At 51.9% G+C, this 17,959-nt stretch overlaps 2 protein-coding genes across 2 annotated transcripts; both read right to left on the bottom strand.

Moving 5' to 3' along the window:
* Positions 1 to 5,203: 5,203 nt before the first annotated feature.
* On the bottom strand, positions 5,204 to 8,898 carry BEST2 (bestrophin 2). Its single transcript, XM_006874254.1, has 9 exons — positions 8,747 to 8,898; positions 8,551 to 8,645; positions 7,427 to 7,660; positions 7,189 to 7,343; positions 6,834 to 6,911; positions 6,552 to 6,704; positions 6,398 to 6,478; positions 6,058 to 6,212; positions 5,204 to 5,615 (listed from the first exon to the last, which is right to left on the bottom strand). Exons 1-9 carry the CDS (start codon positions 8,896 to 8,898, stop codon positions 5,204 to 5,206), a joined length of 1,515 nt encoding a protein of 504 aa, XP_006874316.1.
* A 3,626-nt stretch (positions 8,899 to 12,524) lies between these two features.
* ASNA1 (arsA arsenite transporter, ATP-binding, homolog 1 (bacterial)) lies at positions 12,525 to 17,877 on the bottom strand. Its single transcript, XM_006874253.1, has 7 exons — positions 17,709 to 17,877; positions 16,745 to 16,892; positions 14,560 to 14,708; positions 14,322 to 14,472; positions 13,512 to 13,619; positions 13,226 to 13,423; positions 12,525 to 12,876 (listed from the first exon to the last, which is right to left on the bottom strand). The coding sequence occupies exons 1-7, from the start codon at positions 17,867 to 17,869 to the stop codon at positions 12,745 to 12,747; spliced, it is 1,047 nt and encodes a 348-aa protein (XP_006874315.1). The 5' UTR covers positions 17,870 to 17,877; the 3' UTR covers positions 12,525 to 12,744.
* Between the last annotated feature and the right edge of the window lie 82 nt (positions 17,878 to 17,959).

Genomic DNA, 17,959 nt, shown 5'->3' with positions numbered 1-17,959 from the left:
GGAGGGGATTGTAACCATGGCAGTGAGACGATATACGATAGAATGAATGTAAAACCAATGTTCTCCCATGTAAACTATCACATAATTCACAATAAAACATTTAAAAACTAAAATAAAATAAAGTAAAAAAAAAAAAAGAAAAGAGGACATATGCATAAGAACATCCACACTTGCAGATAATACCCACTTGACCTGGCTTCAATGGCTGGATGATCAGAGTTCAACTAGAAGAAGAAAGAGTAATCAGGTATAATTTGATGAACTTGACCTACACCTATGGATGCAGTAACTCAAAAGAGTGAACAAATCTTTACAGTGAGGATTATTCCCACCCCTCCATATATAGAGTAGACAAGGATGGGCAACTTGGACGTTGGCTACCCAAAATGGGGCTGCTACAAAGGCAAGAAGTGACTGGCTTACAAACTTTAAAGAAGGAGCCTAGATCCAGAGGGCGTGGAGTAAGGTAGAATCTCCACTGAGTAGTATCCAATCTGTCTAGGCAGGGATGATGAAAGGAGATGGGGATAGGTCTCTTGTGGTACAATAGTGAATAATTGCTATTAGGACTGACTGTGAGGGTTGGAAATGTAAAGGTAGACATTTTGTAGCAAAAGGAGCAGAGGTCCCTGGGACCATCAAGGGAGAAAAGTGGAGTATGGGACCCTACCCAGAGAAATAGTGATGCCAGAGATGGAGGCAGAGACAATGATTTGGAGAGATGGAATGACTGGGGACTCTAGACCCAGAGAGACAGAGGGGCTGTCTGTTGATGACGGGGATGGTGGGGGCAGGCTTGCAGGGTATATATACCCTTTGGTTGGTTGATGATGCATGGAGGGGATTGTAACCATGGCAATGAAACGATATACGATATAATGAATGTAAAACTAATGTTCTCCCATGTAAACTATCACATAATTCACAATAATTTTTTTTTTTTTTTAAGGAAACAAACAAACAAACAAAAAAACCTTGTGAGCGGCCTTCTAAGAAGCAGCTGTTGGTCTCTGCCCACCAAGGTAAAGGAGAACAAAGAAACATGAAAACTCAAGGAAGCATGAAGTTCAAAGGGCTAACCTTATCCACATGAATACAGCCTCCTCTAACCTAAAACCTGGTGTGGCACTGTAAGTTAATGCGCTGGACTGAAAGGTTTGTTTAAACTGCAAGGTCAGCAGTTCAAGCTCACCAGCTGCTCCTTGGGAACCCTATACAGGGTCACTATGAGTTGGAACCGACTCAATGGCACTTCACAACGATTTGAAACCAGAAGATCTAGATGGCGCCTGTCTACCACTACTAACCACTCTGTCCAAGACCATAACAGAAGGTCCCAGTTAGAATGGATAATAAATAAATAAGCTCCCCTACACACACACACACACAAAGATACCAGACTTAACTGGTCTGAAAGAGTCTAGAAGAACTCCCAAGACTACTGTCTTGAGGCAGCCTTTTAACTTGAAACTGAAAACACTCCTGCAGGCCACCTTTCAGCCAAAGAATAGATGGGACTATAAAACAATAAAGGAGACCTGGTGGCCGATGCAGGTTAAACACTGGACTGCTAACTGCAAGGTCTGCAGTATGAACCGAACCCACCACTAACTCCTTGGGAGAAAGACTTTCTGATCCCATAAAGATTTACAGCCTCTCAAACCCCCTACAGGGTTGCTATTAGTTGGATATGACTGGATGACACTTAGCAACAAAGAAACAACAAAAGATTTACAACTTTGGAAATCCCATACAGGATCTCTATGAGTCGGAATCGATGCGTTGGCAGGAGGTTTGATTTTGGATAAAACAACCACCATGAAGAAAAACTATGAGAAACCCGAAGGGAGCATTTGACCAAAACCAAAGATGAAAAGACAGGGAGAGACAGCAAAACTGTTCTCATAGAAATGGGGGTACCCAGAGAGGAAATAGGAAGAGTGCTGACACATGGCGGGGCTTACAACCAGTACCATAGAACAGTTTGTGTAGGAACTAGCGATTGTTGTTGTTATTACTGCTAGATGCCATCAAGTTGGTTCTAACTCACAGCAACCCTATGCACATTAGAACTCATAGCACATTAGACACTTGCCCTGTGCCATCCTCACAATTGTTATGTTTGAGCCCATTATTGCTGCCACTGTGTCACTCCATGTCATTGAGGGTCTTCTTCTTCTCCACTGACCTTCCACTTTACTAAGCACGATGCCCTTCTCCAGGGATTGATCCTTCCTGACAAGTCCAAAGTATGTGAGATAAAGTGTCACCAACCTTGCCTCTAGGGGGTATTCTGCCTGTACTTCTCCCAAGACAGGCTTGTTGGTTCTTCTGGCAGCCCATGATACTTTCAGTATTCTTTGCCAGCATCATAATTCAAATGCATTGATTCTTCTTTGGTCTTCCTTATTCATTGTTCATCTTTCACATACATTTGAGGTGGTTGAAAACACTATGGCTTGTGTAAGGCACAACTTAGCCCTCAAAGTGACATCTTTGCTCTTGAATACTTGAAAAAGATCTTTTGCGGCAGATTTGCCTAATGCAACATGCCTGCTTTCTTGACTGCTGCTTCCATGAGCGTTCATTGCGGATCCAAACAAATGAAAGTCTTTGATAACTTCAATATTTGGTCTGTTTATCATATTATGGAGTCCTGAGGTGGTGCTGTAGGTTAATGTGCTGGACTGCAGGGTTGGCAGTTCAAGCTTACCAGCCACTTCTGGTAAACCCTATACAGGGTTGCTATGAGTCAGAACTGACTTGCTGGCACTTAACAACAACAACAATCATGATGTTACTTATTAGTCCAATTGTAAGGAATTTTGTTTTCTTTACATTGAGGTGCAATCCATGAAGGCTGAATGAAGTGTTTGATCCTCATAGTAAATATTTTAAGTCCTCTTTGCTTTCAGCAAGCAAGGCTGTATCATCTGCATATTGCAGGTTGTTAATGAGTCTTCCTCCAAGCCATGCCAAATTCTTCTTTATATAATCCAGCTTCTTAGATTATTTGCTCAGCATACAGATTGGTGTGGCTCTGTAGGATAAGCACTGGACTACGAACAAGGTTGGTGGTTCAAACCCACTAGCTCCTCCTCAGAAATTCTGTACAGGGTCGCTATGGGTTGGAATCTCGACGGCATTGAAAACATCGAATAAATGTGAAAAGATACAACCCTGATGCATACCTTTCCTGATTTGAAACCATTCAGTGTCCCCTTGTTCTCTTCTAATGACTGCCTCTTGGTCTGTGTATTCCCTGCCTTCATGAAGTTGGCATTTCCTATGAAGGGAGTCAGGTAACAAACAAAGTAAGTATAATTTTGATGTGAGAAGTGCCACAGAGAAAAATAAAGCAGGAAAAAGTGATGGGGATGTAGGAGATGGATTTGAGATGGGGAAATTTTAGATAAAAGGTCAAGAAAGGGAGCCTCACCAAGGTGACATATGCAGAATCTTTAAGGAGGTGTGGGAAGAACTGTGGATATGGGGTTGGGTGGAGAAGAGGTTGGGAGGGAGCAATGCAATAGCAAGTGCAAAGGCCCTGAGGGAGGACCTTGGTATGCTAGAAGTGCATTGAGGAGGCCAGTGTGGCTAGAGAGGAGTGAGTGAGGTGAGGAATGGGAGGAGATGTTGGAAAGGCGGTGATGAGTGAAATTGTGCAGGGACTGTTGGCCTAGGGGAGGACTTAGGCTTTTATTCTAAGTGAAGCGGGAGCCATAGAGGGTTCTGAGTAGAGCAGGCACATGCCCTGACTCAGGTGTTCACAGGTACCGTTTGGCCACTGTTGGGGCAGCAGATTGTGGGAGTTAAGAGCAGGAGCCAGATGTTCAGGGCAGAAGTCCCTAATCCAGGTGGGTAATAGCTCTGGCCAGGGTGGATTCCTGGAGGAGTGAAATGTGGCTGGATTCTAGATACAGTTTGAAGGCAGATGTCAGAACTAATAGACTTTGGTGCTGATTTGATGTGGAAGGGGAAAAAAGAAAGAGGAAGACGTTGCCAAGGTTTTGACCTCATAAACCCTGAAAGATAAAGAGGTTAGGGCAAGTTGGGAAGACAAAAGGGAGCTGGTTTGGGGTATGATATATTTGAGGTGTCCCATATGAAGAATGTTCTGGTGTGGTGTTGTAGGTGTGTTGTAGGTATGTGGTTCAAACCCATCAGCTGCTCCTTGGAAACCCTATACAGGATCTCTGTGAGTCAGAACTGACTTAATAACAACACATGGAGAGGTTGGGGAGGCAGTTAGTTGGCTCCCTGCGTCTTGAGGCAGGCTGGAATCCTGCATGAACTTCTATGTTTAGAAGTTATCAGTTTATGATTAAATTGAAATCTGGAGCACTGAGTGGTAGTTAGGAATGCAGGGGGTGTGGCTTGGCATCGCTTGCAGAATCTTAAAACAAAGCTGGCAGGAGGGAGTGTGGTCTGGGACGGTGTCTGGCACATTAGTAAGTGAGAAAAGTCACGGTTCTGGTTCTGTGGGAGCATCTCAAGTAGCAGAATTTGGGGTGAAAAGAGCAGGGCAAGATTCCACTGGAATCAGGAAGACTTCTCAAATCGTGATATATATTACTTGCTGGCAAGGAGAAGTCGCACTAACAATGACTGAGCATAAACATTTTATTGAGGAGTCTCTGGGTAGCACAAGTTAAGCGCTGAGCTACAAAAGAAAAGGTTGAGGTCTGAATCCACCCAGCGGCACCTCAAAAGAATGGTCTGGCAGTCTACTTCTTAAAAGTTACCGCCTTTGAAAACCCTATGGATTGCAGCTCTATTCTGAAGCACATAGGATCGTCATGAGTCAGGAATCAACACAGCAACCAGTTTGGTTTGGTTTTGTTTCTATGTACCAAATGCTTTTAAAGTTGTAGTTTTATTTCAGCCTCGGGACAAATCCAGGCGGTAGGCACTCATCTCCGTTTGAATGAAAGGGCGGACGTACTGGTGAAGACTTTCAAGCAAGGGTGAAAGATAGAGCCGGTGGTAAGGACTGGGGGTTCAAAGAAGCTAACCCTCAGCCCCTGTACCAAAGGCAGGGCGCTCAGGCGTGGGTTACCGGGGAAAGGCGGGCTGGGAAGTGAAGGCTGGGATGCAGGGAACGGGGGAGTTCACACAAGTCGTAGGCTGACCCAGATCGCGGCCTGCGTTCTGTATCTGCTTGGTTCTCTGAACCCCTTGGGGGGTCCGGGACCTAAGGGTCTCAGGCCAGATTTTCCTCTTCTTCGCCAATGGGGCTAGGAAGCCAGGGCGGCGCGGGACCTCGTGGTCCGGGCATGGGAACCATGGTGAAAGGTTCGGCTGCGGGTCCGACTGCGGGCGCGGGCGGCTCGGGAGCAGCGAGGGACTCGGCCTCAGGTTCCCGCAGGCCAGGGTCTAGTAGCTGGTCCTCGCAGCCGCACTCCGGGGCCGCAGCGCACGCGCTGCTGGCTGCAGTGGACGCCTCTGACACGCAGCTGTTTTTGCGGCGCAAGAGCGACAAGCGCCGGCCCAGTAGGGCTCCGGCAGGGCCCGCAGTAACCGGCAGGAGGCGCTGCAGGAAGTCACTGTGCGTCTCGCCCGGCGGTCCGTCCACGCCGTCTAGCCGTTGGAATTGCATGTCCTCCTTGGCCAGGCTACAGAAGCGACAGCCAAGTCAGGTAATCTCTCCTTTTGAAAGAACTGGATCCAAGGCATGCTGTTTTCTCCTGGCTCCACACAGCCTTTCGTCCCACATCCCCAAATACTTTGCTCCTCAAGTCAGAGCCTGGCCTCTTCCTCCCTCCTCTGATCAGTTCAAATTTAAGCCCCAAAACTTTAGTCTTGGCTCGGCCTCGTCTTCTTTTATACCGCCTCTGATTAATCCGATCCCTAGACTTTAGCTCTGCCGCTGTAGGTGGGCCCCAGTATGTGGCCCCCCCCACTCCTGGCCTTGACCCCGCCCCTTCACTCATGCTCAGTCTTTTCCCTTCCAATCCTCAAAACCTCAATCCCTATAAGATTTAACCTTTAACCCTGTCCCCGTTCCCTACAGTCCTTTAAATCAGACAGGAGTCCCGCCCCTTCCGGTTGACTAACGTGATATCGAAGGTGGAACCCAGGAAAGACGGCTGCTGCAGCAGGAAGGCAGTGGCCGCTGTGTAGGGGGCGCGAGCCTCGGTTGCGTCCCAATAAAGGTCCTTCTCCAGCATGGCCAGGTCGTCGTACATCTCGTCCACGGCCAGCATCGACACCTGCAGGCGCGACACCCAGATGGAGGTGGGGCGAGGCAAAATACCCTGACAACAGGGTGGACATTTCATGAAGGGTTAGTGAGCCACTAAAGAGAGGATTTCCTGGCTTAAGCACGTCTTGGCAGGAATGGGACCAGAAGTTCATAGTTTTCGGAGCCAGGGATGATCAACACAGCGAGTCTCACCTGGAAGTTGCGGTCGATTAGAAAGTTGGTCTCAAAGTCGTCGTCATCTTCTCCGAAGGGGTTGACGAGCTGCTCTGCGACCTGAGTGGGTTTGGAAGTGGGTTAGGGAGGGGTTTGAGATCCTTCCATCTTCCCGGCCAGAGGTTCCTCCCACCTTGAGCCAGCCGGCATAGAAGAAGAACTGTAGCAGTGTGAAGATGGGCACGAATAGATCCAGGTCGTGGCCTTTATAACCCTGCGCTGGGTCCAGGAATTGGCGACCGATGAGGCAGGCCAGGAAGTAGCTGTACACTGCGATGGTGACCACCTGGAGGCAAGAGAGGCCACCTGGTCAGGGTCATCGAGGGCTAAGACCGGTGTCACTGTGATGGGGGTCTGAGCTGGTTCTGTTTCCCCTTGCCACCCGATATCAACAGAGGCACGGGGGAGGGATTACCTGGGTGTAGACAAGGGGTACACTAATCCAGTCGTAGTGAAAGAGCATCCCACACTTGCCCCGGAACACATTCAACTCCTGGGGATGGATACAGGTCTTGAGGGGGACTGAGTTGTAAAAGTTCATTGTGAGTAGGTGAGATGATGATGGTTGGGTCTAAACCTGGTGAGAGGTAGAGTGTGCTTGGGGTTTCCAGGAAAGTATTGGACTGTCAGTGAATAACATGGGAGGGGGGAGGCACTATGCATTTCTGCTCCTCAGGCTGCTGTCTGACCCAACTGCACACTGCACATTTTTTTTCTAGTAGTCTAGATAAATGACCTCACCCCAGCACAAACCCTTCTGGCGGGCCCACCTCGAGTAGCAGCTTGAGGGCGCTGTTGTCGCGGATGCGGCCCTCACGCCTGGCTTGCGCGGCTAGGTTGCAGAACCAGACGCAGGGCACCCAGAATTTGTTATAGGGCGAGTTGAGGTTCTCGAACTTCTTGCGCTCTTCGCGGGTCATAAACCCTGGAGAGGCGTTGTCAAAGGTTGCTCGCTCCTTCCCACGTCCCTACCCGGTCCCCAGCCCACCTCTTTTCCTGAGGCCTTACCAGCCTCCACCACGTGGTCCACGGTGGGGAAACGTTTGAAGACCGCAGTGCTGACCGAACGCAGAATAAGCACAGCGGAGAGTCCAGCGTAGCGCATGAGCGTGCGCCGATAGAGGCGACCGCGCTCGTCGCGCCCGTGCACCGTGCCCACCACGGCACACATAAGCGCATCGGGCAGCGGCATGCATAGGTACTGGTCCCACCAGCGGTGCACCACCAGCGTCACGTAGAAGCCTGCGAGCAAGCGGCGGGTGGGGTGGGAGACTCAGCAAGGACACAGGGCTGGGAAGATTAGGGACCCAGCTTGTAGGAGGAGAGACTTCAAAGGGTCAGCCACTCTGACTTCATGAGGCCACTTGGTCTGGGAACTTGGGGGCCCCAGTCTTGAAAGGATACCAGAGAGGCCAAGCAGACTGTGTCACCCTGGCTACTTTGGAATCATTTGGGTTAGGGGATTGAAGTCCCAATGTGGGAGTGGAGACAAATGGACAGATGGAAAAGTTGTCACCCCATCCACAGGGAGTACCTGACTCAGCTGGGGGCATAGAGATCAGAACATGGGGAGAGGGGCCCAGTTTGTAGGGATGTACATCAGGCTTGTCTCTGAGCCGGATACACAAGGGGTTTAGATACAGGATGTGCTCCTGTGAAGATTACAGCCTAGGAGACTCTGTGGAGCAGTTCTATCCTGCCCTATAGAATTACTGAGTCCCAATCAACCTGACAGCCCCTAACATCAGCAAGAAACGTCAGGGAGTTCCAGGACAGTTTGGGTTGAAGTCTGAGATTGCAGAAGTCATTAGGGACCAAGACATGTCAGAGGAATGTCTGCCTGACTGGGATTGAGAGGATGGAGTCATATGGATCATTTGAGAGGGGCCCAGGACATGTGGGGGACACTACTAGTCTCCTGTCTATACATGAGAGTCCCTGAGTGAACTAGAGTGGGGAGCTCTCATGGGTACATGTGACCAGGTGACATCCAAGGTCTCAGGATCCAGAAGTGGGAAGAGTTGTGGGGGTTAGATTTGAGGGGTGTCTCAGAGAGGCAGGAATAGGATCTACAAAGGTTTAAATGGAAATGACTCTCAGGGTTATGGGGCGGGGAAAAGGCAGGACCTCACCGAGAACGAAGGAGACAGGGATGAGGCTGGCGTACTGGTCACAGTAAATGACGAGTTTCTCAAAGTAACGCTTCTGGTCTTCACTCAACACGAAGCTAGGAGATGGGGGGCGTGAGATCAGAGGAGGGTACCTTCCTCAGAGGGAGGTCTTTCTTTTGGCAGCACCCCCTTGGCCACTCCAGGGACCCGATCTCACCGGTAGGCGATGCTCAGCGTCATGTAGAGTCCGAGGAAGAAGAGCAACTCCCGCCACAGCAACTTGTAGATGCTCCCCCGCCATAGCAGCAGGAGCTGCGAGAAGCCGCCGAAGCGCGTGTTGGCAACACGCGCTGTGTATGTGACGGTCATCGTCGTGTCGGGCCGACCTCGGGACTGTGGACGGACGAATGGGGGGCTGCGGAGGTGTGAGGCGATTGAGCGCGGCGTCCTCTCCTTGCGGTACAGATTCCCTTTTCCTCCCAGTCCGGCTCAGGCCCGCCTCAAACCCTGTCCTCTCTTCGCAGGTCGCCCCTTCTCCTGGACTCCGAGTCGCAGAGCCTGGCGCCTACTTCTCCCTGCCGCCTCCCTGAATCGCCCAACCTAAGACCGTTCCCTCCCCTATCCCCTAGAATCCACGCGGTCAGCAGCAGAGGAGTCCTCCCTGACCCTCCAGGACGCCTTCTACAACCTTGCTCATTCTGCGCCCTCAGCGTCTCAGATTTTAGAATCAGGGTTCCGACCCTTCCTCACAAGTCTCTTTCCTTAGCCCCGACCTCTGGCCCTGTGGTTGGCTCCACTCTTCCATCTCCCAGTCCTAACCCTTGGTCCCCAGTCCCCCTGATGCAGCTGGACCCCACTCCTGCATTAGCCGTTCCACGGCCAGTTACACCACCACTGCACACGCCTGACGCTGCCCCTCCTCTCCTCTCCGATCTACCTAGATCTTTCCTCTCTGCTTCCCACTAGCCTTCCAAGCCCTCCACTCTCCATTTGGGGAACTCCATCTGTTCCCAGGGTGCCCACATTTCCCTCGCCCCTTCTTACCAGTGTTGAAGGTGGAGAGTGCAGGGACACGCGGGGGTGGGTGGTGGGGGGTGGTGGTGGTAGTGACTGGATGGGCGGGTAGCTTCCGTGCTGGGTGGGTCTGAAGTCAGACCCTAAGCTGGAGGGGGCTGGAGAGTGGGCGGGGACGGCCCCTCCCTGGCCCGCCCCTTTCAACTGCAGCCTGGAAACTGGAGAAGTCAGAAGCAGGTCAGTTTGTGACCTGGGGCAGGGGGAGAGGTCACCCTTGCCTCCGTTGCCTTCTGAGTCACTCTGCTGACTGTCATGGCTGGGGAACTTGGAACTGGTGGAGGGGCAGGGATCCTCTACTTCCCAGTCCCAGAGTCACTCCTGTCTGTGGGTCACTCCAGTCACCTGTCATATCCTACACTGTCACAAAGATGCACAATTAACCCAACCACACTCAGCTTCTCTCACCCCAGCCTTACACAACCACAGTGATCCAACAGGTAGTACACACCGTCACAGACTTCTAGGGGCACACATGACACACCAGACACGCGGCTCTCCCCCTCTCCCCAACATACAGAAGTATCCTAACATCTCCAGTTCTCAGGCATACTGACAGTCTCCAAACAATATGCAGGAGAACACAGGTGGGGACAAAGGGAGGGGCCTTGCGTTTCCTCCAGATCACTCTGTCACAAAGACACACACAAGGTCACACAACCAGCCAAGTACATTACACACTCAGACACCAGAACACCTCCCCTCAACATAGCCATCCATCATCACACTGAGAGGTCACGTGCACTGCTTCCTGATTGCCACAGAACCCTGACACCAGGTGTAGTGACACTTTCTCTCAACACAGTGGCATTCAGTCCCAGAGTCATACTGATTCCCTGGACCATATTCACAGAGAGGTCATGTCTAGATAGAATCATACCCAGTAAGCCCCCTATCACAAAACTCACCTGTGTGCGTATCAATACGTGAGACTTCCAATGACCCTGTCTGCATTCGTAGTTCTGAAATATTCTATTGTCATGAACACACAAGCTGGGGAATCCAAAATCTGATCCCCTCATTCTACATGGATATGGAACACTTGTTCCTCCTATGCACATAAAGGAGGCATTTCCAGCCTGGCACACACAGTACCCCACCTTTATCTACCCCAGTGTACAAACCTGTGTGAGGGGGAGCAGGAGTTCAGGGGTCCAACTCTGCTCCAGGGAGGGATACCCTGGAATGAGTGTTCCTGTTCCCCTGGTGTCCACCCATTGCAGAAGTCTGAGCACCTCCACCCGGGACCCAGCAGTCCAGGACGCTGCGTTCCTATCCTGGCAGATGTCGGCCCCACCCGGGGTAATTAGAAACTGGCCCAGGCTGGCCACCTCCACTTTGAGCCTCATGCCTCCGCTGTCCAGCTGCTGGATGGACCATAAAAGGGAGCAAGCAGGTAGTGCTGGACTGGGCAGCCAGCTGCCAGACCTGGGGAAGGGGGTCAGCTTTGTGCTGACAGGCTCTTTCCCAACCAACAGCCCCTGCTTCCTACTGTGTCTTCACATTTACTGAGCTAGCCCTCGTCTCATTATCCCTCCCCCAGCGCAAACGTGTCCCCACTGACTGTTGGACCCAAGCTAGCATACATACTTAACCGTTTTAACAATGAAGAATAACAAATACTTGTTGGTGAATACGTGCCACCATCTCACTGAATTCTCACAAGCAGGCCTATGAACATGGTGTGGCCAAGTAGGGAAACCGAGGCTGAGGACACACACAGCTAGAATTTGAATCCAGACACTTTGTCCTTGGGGGGTCTTTGCCACTATGCTGCATCACTGTTTATGCAAGCCACCCAAAATGCCACACCTGCTTGCGCACACCCAGCACGCAAGCAGTGTAGAGGGAACACGTCTAGGCTCGTGGCTGGGTTCCCCTTGCACACACACCCTGGCACGTCTCAACATTACCTCCTGACTCATATGTCCTTAAACACCCGCTTTGGTCCCTCCTCCCCCCCAACTAGCTTCAGCTTGGAATTAGAACTGTCCAAGGTCATTCCCAGTCCTGGGTTTCTCAAGTAGGGAAAATGGGGTTCCCCAGGCAGTGGCAGGGAGTCCTGGTGTGGCACTGTAGGATGCACACAGGATCATAAGGTTGGCTGTTCAAATTCATCAGCAGTTCCTCAGAACCCTATATGGGAATGCTGAGTCGGAACTAAATCACCTGCACTTAACAACGCAAGTGGAAGACGGCTGGAGTGCAGGACAAAAGCCTTCCAGTGCATGGATTGTCTTGGGGACATGTGCCATGGCTCTGTCATATGGCTCTTAATCTTTTAGTGAAGGTCCCAAAGCTCAGATGGCAGGAAGCATGCTTTAGCCACTCAAATAAGAAAGTTCTGGATGCTGAATGGAACAGCAGGGGCCATAGCTTGAGGCCTATGTTAACCTGCCCCCAGTCAGTACCCCAGCTGCAGTCTGTGTGGGAGAGGCAATGCTACCCAGAGTGGTAGGAATTGGGGTGGGTGGAGACTGTTAATCCCCAGTTTGGCAGGCCCAATCTCTGCCCAGGGCGCCCATTAATTCCCAATCCAAACAACAGGCAGCCTTGGGCCCACTGCAGGCCTAATCCGCTCCCTACTAGCCAGGGGCCTACTCATGGGGCACCTGGTTCCCACGCTCTGAGTCTTCATGGAAATAGGCGGATTTCCCTTCCCACCCCAGGCCTCACAGCCTTGGCAGAAACACCCCCACATCTCTTACCCAATACCCTCCTGTCCACATGGCTATACATACATGTCTAAGTCTCTGCTGTGAATCCACTGGTGCAGTGCAGTGTGTGCAACTGTATGAGGGGGTGTCAACGTTTGTGGAAAAATTCTTTTCTTTTCATCCTATTTTTCCATGAACTTTTGAAAGCCCCCTCACTTATGAAGGTGCCTTACCCACCATTCCCAGATTCCCACATAAACACCCAAAGCAGTTAAAGATCTTTTTATTGAGGAGCAAGAGGTGGGGAAAGGTGGGGGTCAGTTGCAGCCCCTCAGCCCCACCAGGGGGAACAGGGCCCTTCCCCACCTCTGTTCCTCCCCTCAGTGGCTCCCCCCTGCACCATAGGGGGGTATTTTGTGCAAACTCTGCCCTAGGGTGAAGTTGGAGGGTGGGCGTGAAATGTCAGCAGCTGGGACAGGCAGCAATGCTACTGGGTGCTGGGGGGTTTATAGGGTTCAAGGAGGAGGGCTGAGAAAGTGTTGACCTTGTCCGCCCCTCGCACCTCGTGGGGCAACAGTGGCAGCTTCACAATGTGGAAGTCTTCATACAGGTCCTCCATCTGTGCTGGGCAGAAAGCAGCAGTCAGGGGCCGGATGTCTGAGGGCTCCCCAGGGTAAGGGAGAAAATTCGGGGCAGGGCCCATTGGGCTGGACATCCTGCCTCTTAGGGTCAGAGGTACACAGACCAGGCCTAGCAAGTCCTCCAGGGCCAGAATTAGGGCAAAAGGTCCAAGTTGGGGTGAAGGGTGATGGTCTCAGGATTGAGACAAAGGGTCAGAGGATGAAGTAAAAGGTCAGAGAACACAGTGATGGGTCAGAAGAGCCTTGGCTATGCAGGGCCAGTCCTTCCCCCTCCCCCCTGGGTCAGAGGTGAGAGGGCTGAGGTCTGTGCTGGGGGCAAGGGCGCACCTGGTCCAGGTACTTGGCCTGGATCTTGTGGCGGGCCTCACACATCTTGCAGGGCTTCTCGGGGTCAGGAAAGACCAGCTGGTTGACAATGATGTTGTGTGTGTCAATCTTGCACTTGGCCAACTCTTGAATCAGTCTCTCTGTCTCGTACAGGGACAGGAACTCGGCGATGCACACACAGATAAAGGTGGTCTGTTCCTGCAAAGCAGGAGAGAGGACAGTGAGGGTCAGGGTCTGGCTCTACTTCCCGACCTGCCCCTTACTGCCCACCTGGGGTGCAGCTTACAGGGTCCTTGAACTGCTCGCTGACAGAGCGGATGACAGGCAGTGTCTCCTCCAGCTTGGAGGCCAGCTGGTCTGCATTCATGTCCCCCAGGCCCAGCATGTTGCACATCTGTGGGGGGTAGGGTAGGAGACTCATGGCTTACCTGGGGACTATTACACACTGGATGAGGGAGGGGTGGGGTGAGGGCTGCTAAACACTTGGGTGATGCCTCATGACACCTGGCAGTAATTGAAAGCATGGGCCCTGCTCTACTCTGCCATTTCTGGGGGGCCTCGGTCCAGGGGCTTGATCTCCTGAGGGCCCATTTCCCCACCTGTAGACCTCATCTCCTAGCAGTGCCCTGCTAGGAGAGTGGACACATGTAAGATGCTTAGTATACAGTAAGCGCTCAGTAAGTGTTACTGCCTGAGGCCCAAGTCCCCTCAGCAGGGGCCCACACTCCACAGAAGAGGGTTGCAATAAGGACCCATCAGTGCATTCTCAGGATCTTCATATGACAGGTAAGGTGACACCCAGAGAGGCATAATGACCGGCTCAGGGTCACACAGCGCACGAATGCAGAGGATCTGAACCTGGACGGCCCGGCTCCAGAATTTGTGGTCTCAAGTTCAGTCTGGGTCACTTAGTGGGCCAAGTGGTTAGGGACTCTGAATCCTGTCGCGTCATGAGACGGCTCCCCCACCCAATGAAGACCAATCTGAGAAGCGCTGTCTGAGGGGGGTGAGGGAAAGCATCTCAGTTACTGCACATCTGGAGATGTGGGGGTTCCCTCTGCCTCAGGGGAATCTGGATGGCCCAGGCCCCGCCTGCCTGTGAGATGAAAGGGCTGATCTGGTTCTTGATCTGCATGAGGCGGCCCAGGCCCCTCTCGACGATGGTGGGGAAGTTGAGTAGCCTCAGCGTGTGACCCGTGGGTGCTGTGTCAAACACCACCACCGAGAAGTTCATGCCCTTCACCAACCTGTGGGGAGATGGGGGTCAAGCCTGTGCCACCACTTTCTGTGCCCAGCCCCACAGTGCCCCACCTCGCATGCAGGCTGGGCCTGACCTCATGACCTCAGCATAGCTCATGGCCTCGTCGATCCCCGGGAAGGCACTCATGGCTTCCTGCATCATCTTCTTGCCCATGCTCAGCATGTTGTCCTCCTCAAAGAACTCATCGGGCAGCTCCGCCACGCCAAGGCTGGGGTCAATCTCCTGGGGGCCGAAGGGACAAGACTCAGGCTGCTGCTATAGCAGGGATGCTCCAACCAGTGTGAGAGACAGACGGAGAAACAGAGTGCTTCAACCGTAGGGCCTGGTATGGCCCCTGCCCTCCCTTACAGACTCACAGGGTCTCCCACAGACACAAATATGGCCAAAACCATCACACAAACTGTGGGAAATCCCCAAAAGTGGTCAGTGCCCTGAAGGGAAGTCACTGGTCTAACAGGCATCTCCCCTGGTCCCCGACGCCACCTTTTGTTCTCCGCATTGAGTCTTTTCTCACACTCCATAGGACTTACTTATCACACTAACTGTCTGCCTCTCCAGCTTGTTTGTTGTGGTCCATATACACAATGGTTCCTTATGTATATAGACTCCTTGAAGGGATGACCATCTCACGGAGTGCCTGACCAGTCCTGGACTCAAGACCTTCTTCCTCCTCCTGGGCCACCTCCTCTGTCATGTGTACCACGGCGAAATCCCCAACTCACTGGCCTCAAAGGGCACTCCCCTCCAGGGAGCTTGTAAGCCCATCAGTCTAGCCCCGTACCCATCACAGTCATCCTTGGTAGATTATTCCTATCACTGGGTCACCTCATTGGTCACACCCAGCCCTCTGTCCTCCTCCACTTATTCTAAATCTCCCTAGGCCATCTTGTGTCTTCACTGCTGCCTCACTCTCACTATTGGTGGTCTTCCCGGCCTGCGTCCTTATCCAGCCCAGGCATTCCAGGCTGCCTCCCCTTCTGTAGTCTGCAAAACTCTCACCCTAACTCTCCCACTCTCTGCGGAGGCCCTCATCTCGGGGTTCAGTGAGAAAAGTGAAGGATTGTCTGCCAACACCCTCATTGCAAGCCTCCCATACCTGAAATATCTCAGTTCCCACTACTCCCGTCTGGGCTCCGGACCCAGGTCCCAGATCCATGTGCTGGATGGAACCCTCCTTCCCTCCTACAGTATCACTGCCCATCCCTGTCATGCCATCGGCCAACAAACTTGCTCCACCATCTCCATCCTTACAAAAGCCCTCCTTACCCCACATCTCCCTCCAACTGTGGTCCCATTCCCCAACTCCTGTCAGGCCAACACGTCTTCCACTGTGTCTACTCCCTTTGGGGGCATCTGTCGCAAACCAACATGTCTGTGAGAGTAGACCACTGCTTCCGGCTAGACTCTTCTTTTCCGGGTGCTCAGGACTCTCCTCTCTGGCTTTCCTTTGAGGTAGCTCCATCTTGGCTCCTCCTGCTACTCGGCTGGACCCTCAATGCTGATGTGCCCCAGGCTACTTTCTGGGCCTTTTTGTTCTCTCACATCCCTATGGCTTTAAATACTTCCCTTAGGATACTTAACTAAGTCACTGTCACGATGTCTCCACTTGGATGTCCAGTGGGCACCTTACATGCATCTCGGTCAGATCTGTCCTTTCTAAACCTGCTCTTCTCCTAGTCTTTCTCATCCCACTTGCTCAGGAGACAACTAAGAGAGTATAAATCTCTTTTTCTCACTCATCACAATCAAAAAGCTTTGCTTTCATTCCAAAATACATCTCAAAGATAACAACTTCCCCTAAACTCTGCCCACCGTTCTAGTCTGGGTTACTGTCTTTTGCCTGGTGGCTGGCATTGTCTTCTCACTCAAATAGCCACAGGATCGTCAGTGGGAACATTTCAAAACATGAATCTGTTCATGACACTGCTCCTCTTAAAATAAATGACTTCAAATCTGGAATCATAGTCAAATTGCTCACCATAACCTGCCAGGTCCTATACTAACTGGCCCTGGTTGGCCTCTCCAATCTCTTCTCCTTCCCCTCCCCTTGCTCACTAAGTTCTGGCCACTCACTCTCCCTTTCTGCTCCTTAGAGATTCCTCATTCCTCCCCCATGAGTATACTGAGGAAATGGTAGATTCTGAAAGACATAGGATGTAGAATGGGAAGGACAAGGCAATGGATGTTGGCTGAGTGTTCACAGAAGGAACCTGATGGGCCTTTGCCACAATTGGGTTGCTGAGCCCTGCTCTACTCACCATGGCGAAGAGATTGTCATAGCCTTTGACCTTGGTGGGTACCTTGGAGAACTTCTGGTCAAAAGCATCTGAGATGTTGTGGGCTGGGTCTGTAGAGATGATCAGAACACTCTCCCGCCCCTTGGATAGCTGGACTGCCAGGCTGCAGCTAGGTAAGGAAAAGGCCAAAAGGTGGGGTGTGAGGTTCCCTGTCCAAGATCTACAAGGGCCCTAAGAGTGAGGTACTGGGATCAACAGGCTCTTGAAGAGACAGTATCCATACCAGTGGGATCAAGCCTCAATTCCAGCAGGAGGACCAGCTCACTCATATCTCTGCTACTGATCCCCTTAGCTGGGTACAGTGGTAAAGTTCAACAAACTGCGTTGGTCTAGCCTGGCGCCTGCTGTACAATCACACAGTACAACTCGATGCTCCCTCCCTCAAATCTAAGCTAAAGGGTTCTTCCTTGCTCAAGATAGTTCAACCCACTTGTTCAACAAAACTTGTGTGATCTCTCTCCATCCTCTGAGTTGAGTTTGGTTCGATCCAGCTGACTGGGCCAATCTGATCATGTGTCCCCTCCCCTCTCTCCACACCCTCCAGTCCTCGTGGTGGGTTATAAATGGCAAGGTTTATCTAAGATCATCTACCCTAGTGGCCCTTCCCCTACTCTGGGTTCACTCTGATACGTTCCAGTTGATTGAGACACCTTAGTGTCCTTCTCCTGGCCTGCCCACTTCGTGAGCTGAGCTCAATGTGGTTTGGGCTCTTGAACCCTAACGGGGAGGTCCCATTCAGAGAACGCGGGGCAGCGTTCAGGAGGAATCTTCCATTCGCTCCAGGTAACTTCCGGAGAATAAAACCCGGAAGACCCCTGCTCAACCGCCTCGCCTGGCTCTGGATGGGAAAGCTTGTCTCTGACCTCCCCTTCGTCCAGTGGTACATCCCACCCGCCTTCTCGGTCCCCCGCCGCAGCATCCTTACCTGCAGGTTGTCTTGCCCACGCCACCCTTGCCCCCGACGAAGATCCACTTAAGGCTGCGCTGCTCGATGATGTTGCTAAGCGTAGGCTCCAGCGGTTCCACATCAGGCGCATCCTCGAACTCCTCTGCCTCAACCCCCCACCCAGCCACCCCTGCCGCCATCTTGGAACCGGCTCACGTGAACAAGCGGAGCGCACCATGCAAAGCACCGACGGGGTAAATTCCTTATCACATTCCCATCCAGGCTGGACA

This window comes from Chrysochloris asiatica, unplaced genomic scaffold (assembly GCF_000296735.1).
Source record: "Chrysochloris asiatica unplaced genomic scaffold, ChrAsi1.0 scaffold00268, whole genome shotgun sequence".
NCBI lineage: Eukaryota > Metazoa > Chordata > Mammalia > Afrosoricida > Chrysochloridae > Chrysochloris > Chrysochloris asiatica.
Note: the sequence above shows the minus strand (reverse complement) of the source record. Positions and strands in the feature narration are given on the sequence as shown.